This window comes from Otolemur garnettii, unplaced genomic scaffold (assembly GCF_000181295.1).
Source record: "Otolemur garnettii isolate 467f Iridium unplaced genomic scaffold, OtoGar3 scaffold00011, whole genome shotgun sequence".
NCBI lineage: Eukaryota > Metazoa > Chordata > Mammalia > Primates > Galagidae > Otolemur > Otolemur garnettii.
In genome coordinates, this window is record NW_003852406.1 from 16,770,437 (window position 1) to 16,775,148 (window position 4,712).

Below are 4,712 nucleotides of genomic sequence, written 5' to 3' on the forward strand. Positions count from 1 at the left end.
CTAAGGCGCCAGCCACATACACCTAAGGTGGCGGGTTCGAATCCCCAGCCCGGACCCGCCAAACAACAATGACGGCTGCAACCAAAAAAAAAAAAAACAAAAGAATACTTTAGGGCGGTACCTGTGGCTCAAGGAGTAGGGCACTGGCCACATATACTGGGGGTGGCGGGTTCAAACCTGGCCCCGGCCAAAAAAAACCTGCAAAAGAAAAAAAAGAATGTATTCCAGGGCTCAGCGCCTATAGCTCCGTGAGTAGGGCGCTGCCCACATACACCAAAGTTGGCAGGTTCAAACCTGACCTGGGCCTGCTAAACAACAATGACAACTACAACAAAAAATAGCTGGGTATTTTGGCAGGCGCTTATAGTCTCAGCTACTTGGGAGGCTAAGGCAAGAGAATCACTTATGCCCAAGAGTTTGAGATTGCTGTGAGCTGTGATGCCGTGTACTCTGCCGAGGGTGACGTAGTGAGACTCTGTTTCAAAATAAATAAATAAATAAATGTGTATATATATATATATATATATATATTCCAGTATTAAACAGCAAATTTCAACAATGCAGAAACTGCAATTACTTTTGCACCAACCTAATACATTCATACCAGTAATGCATAAGGATTTCAGTTTTGTTTTTTTTGAGAATGAGTCTTACTTGGTCACCCTCAGTAGAGTGCTATGGCATCATAGCTCACAGCAATCTCAAACTCTTGGGCTCAAGCAATTCTCTTGCGTCAGCCTCCCAAGTATCTGGGACTACAGGTGCCCAACACAACAGGTGGCTGTTTTTACAGATGGGGTCTCACTTTTGCTCATTGTGGTCTCAAACCCATGAGCTTAAGCAATCCACCTGCCTCGGCCTCCCAGATTCAATTTTTTCACATCTCTGCCAACACTTTTTTTTTTTTTTTTGAGACAGATTCTCAAGCTGTTGCCCTGTGAGGAGTGCCATGGTGTCACAGCTCATAGCAATCTCAAAGTCTTGGGCTTAAGTGATTCTCTTGCCTCAGCCTCCCAAGTAGCTTGGACTACAGGTGCCCACCTCAATGCCCAGCTATTTTTTTTTGTTGTTGCAGTTGTTGTTTAGCAGGCCCAGGCTGGGTTTAAGCCTACCAGCCTTGGTGTATGTGGCCGGTGCCTTAACCACTGTGCTACACTTGCTGAGCCTCATTTTTGTTTTTTGTTTTTTGGCGGGGGCTGGATTTGAACCTGCTACCTCTGGCATGTGGGGCCTGCGCCCTACCCTGAGCCACAGGCACTGCCCTCATTTTTCTTTTTGTTTTGTTTTATAATAGCCATCTTAGTGACTATGGAGTGGTATCTATTGTGGTTTTGGCTTGCATTTCTAGAATCTTGGAAAATCCATATAGATAGTTTTTTTCTTTTTCTTTTTCTTTCTTTCTTTTTTTTTTTTTTTGAGATAGAGTCTCTGTCACCTTTGGAAGAGTGTCACAGAGTCATCATAGCTCACAGGAACCTCAAACTCTTAGGGTCAAGAGCCTCTTGCTTTGGCCTTCCCAAGTAGCTGGGACTACATATACCAGATTAATTTTTCTGTTTTTAGTAAAGGCAGGGTCTCACTCTTGCTCAGATTGGTCTTAAACTTCTGAGCTCAAGGGATCTTCTGAGGCTACCCTCAGCCTCCCAGAGTGCTAGGATTATTGTTGTGACTCACTACACTCAGTCAATAGTATTTTTTTTTTTTTTTCACTCTGAGACTAAAGGAGATCAACACGATTGAATGTAGACAGAGAGGTTTGCGGTGGGACTTCTGTGTACTCCAACATTAAAGGAATGGGAGATGAAGAACAGTTAGTAAAGTAGCAAAACCGGAAAGACAATGGTATCCTGGAAGCCAAGTAAAGAATGTGTTCAAGAAAGAGAGAACACATATCAAGTTCTACAAATAGATTAATTAAGAAGAGAACTGAAAATTGACCATTTGATTTAGCAACTTGGAAATCAATGATGACCTTTACAAGTATAATTTTAGTGGAGTGAAGAGCTTGTTCATAGTGAGTTCAGGAAAAAAGAGAAGCAGAAGAATTAAAGGTAGGCAGTATAGATAATTCTTATGATGAATTTTGTTGTAAAAGAGGTATGATTAAATAGGTAGTAGCTGGAGAAGGATGTGGGATCTGGATAAGAATTTTTTTTTTTTATGACAGACATTACAGAATGTGTGTTAATGAGATTGATCCAGGAGAGATGGAACCATTATTGATGTGGAAGGAGGAGGAGAGAATGGCTGAAATGGCTTGTAGTTTTGGGAAAACGTTCAGTTCCTAACAGCATTGTCCTTGGCCTCAAGGTTCTCTCAGCTATAGAGAAGGAAAGCAGGAAAATTGAAGAGATGGTAATTGTGACTGCTGTTGCTTTAGCCTTTGTAGAATTAGGTTTGAAGATCTTGATGGCAGCCTCTGGTCTTATTATGCCAAAGCACCTCAGCAGTGATTTTATGTAGAGTTTACTTCCAATACCTAGTACTCAGTAGGCCCTGCTTTTCTTGATGTTCTAAAAATCCAGATAAAAAAAGAAGAGGATTGGGCGGTGCCTGTGGCTCGAAGGGGTAGGGCGCCAGCCCCATATGCTGGAGGTGGTGGGTTCAAGCCCAGCCCCGGCTAAACACTGTAAAAAAAAAAAGAAGAAGAGGATTTGTCATTCCGTCTTTAGTCTTTCTTTTCCATCAGAAACATTTTGACCATGCCTATGAATGTGATTATGGCTGATCCTTGATATTAAGTTTATATTTTATCAAAGTACATGCCACACCTGTTCCACACAGAAAGCTGTGGTATGTAGGCAGGACAAAATGATACCAAAAATCTTTTCTGTTTTCCCTGCAGCATCACTTACCTCTGACAGGAGTGGTCAATAAAGAATTTTAACTATTTACATTCCCACTAGTTCTAGAGAAATTTGAATTTTCTTTCTTTCTTTTTTTGGAGATAGTCTCAGTCTGTTGGCCTGAGTAGAGTGCTTTGGCATCACAGCTCACAGCAACCTCAAAAGCTTAGGCTCAAGCGATCCTCTAGCCTCAGCCTCCTGAGTAGCTGAGACTACAAGTGCCCACCACAATGCCCAGCTAATTTTTCTATTTTTAGTAGAGATGGGAGCTTGCTCTTGCTCAGACTGGTCTTGAACTTTTGAGTTTAAGCAATCCACCCACCTCAGCCTCCCAAAGTGCTAGGATTACAGACATGAGCCATCTTGCCCAGCCTACTTCAGAACCTTAAATATTTAGAAGACACATCTGAGCAGATGTATAAACATGGAAAATACAGGTAATTTCATACTTTTGAATGTAGGTACTCAGAGAAAGCCTCCTCTCATAAAGAAGTCTGACCCATAAGCCTATGAGTCATACTTGTTGAACAAACTAAACAGAAGTCATCCCAAGACAAAATTCCAGATTGATCAGTTGGGCATTGCTAGAGAGCATTTTCTGACAACCCCCAAGTATTCCTTAAATTGTGTATCTAGTGTAGTCTTATTCTGTGTATGTTTTCACAGAAGGAATAAAAGTCCTAACTATTCGCACAGATTTGTTTTGTGATACGAGATCCAAAGGAGCTTGTAAATAATTTTTAGAATTGCTCTACCAGTTACCTTTTCACCCTAAGTAGGTCTGGAAGTCGTCCAACAAAAGAGCTTTTGCATGTTCATACGTTTCAAAATGAATCATCTTCCTTCCCTTTAGGGAGAAAAGGGCTCTGTGTGCTGTTTCTGGTGGAATTTCCATAAATGTCTCCTTCCAGTGCTTCACTTGAGTTGAAATAGGAGGATGTCTGATGTCTGAAGGAGACCTCTGAATCTCCCAACTCAACAGTTGCTTATGTTAAGAGGATGGTCAGTTCTGATTATTCTAGAAAAGTGCCGGGCATCCTTTTTCTCTGAAATTTCTCCTAATATAGGAAGCAAGCAATAGACTATATGATACTATGCTAAGGCTGCAGAAAGGTGAAGGTCTATTCTTGCTTGTGTGAAATGGGAATTATTATCAAGATATTGAAGTAAAATTTGGGACATCCTTTGATCTGAAAATTTACAAGTTGTCTACCTAGCCTGAACTTTTAATTTTTATATTTTACAGTTTCCAGACATCAGTCAAGAATCTGATTCTCCATTTGTTTTCATTTGCAAAAATCCCCAGGAAATGGTTGTGAAGTTTCCTCTTAAAGGAAATCCAAAAATCTGTAAGTTACGTTTTTGTTTTTTTTTTTTTTATTTAAAAGACTAGTCAGGTGCAGTAATGAGAAAGGGGGAAAGAGTAGAACAGGGAGTTTAGTCAGTAATTGACTATGAACAACAAATTGAAGTAACTCGCTATCTTTTAGCCAGCCTGTCAGTCTTTTTTTTTTGAGACTGAGTCTCACTTTGTTGCCCTCAGTAGAGTGCTATGGTATCACAGTTCACAGCAACCTCAAACTCTTGGGCTCAAGCGATTCTCTTACCTCAGCCTCCCAAGTAGCTGGGGCTACAGGTGACTGCCATAAGGTCCGGCTATTTTTAGAGACAGGGTCTCGCTTTGGCTCAGCCTGGTGTCAAACCTGTGAGCTCAGGCAGCCCACCCGCCTCAGCCTTCCAGAGTGCTAGGATCAGAAACATGAGCTACCATGCCCAGCCATCAGTCATAATCTTTGCTGGTCTAATTTTCTTTAATTGTTTTGTCTTTCATCTCAGTAGTATAATTTTTTTTTTTTTTTTTTTTTG

The 4,712-nt window shown here is 41.0% G+C and overlaps 1 protein-coding gene across 1 annotated transcript in view; it reads left to right on the forward strand.

Annotated features, from left to right (window-relative positions):
- TRIP4 (thyroid hormone receptor interactor 4) overlaps window positions 1-4,712 on the forward strand; it is a 101,023-nt gene that overhangs the window by 83,286 nt on the left and 13,025 nt on the right. Inside the window, exon 10 of the mRNA XM_023510005.1 lies at window positions 4,085-4,195. Within this exon, the coding sequence (XP_023365773.1) occupies window positions 4,085-4,195 (111 nt within the window). The remainder of the gene's footprint in view (window positions 1-4,084; window positions 4,196-4,712) is intronic.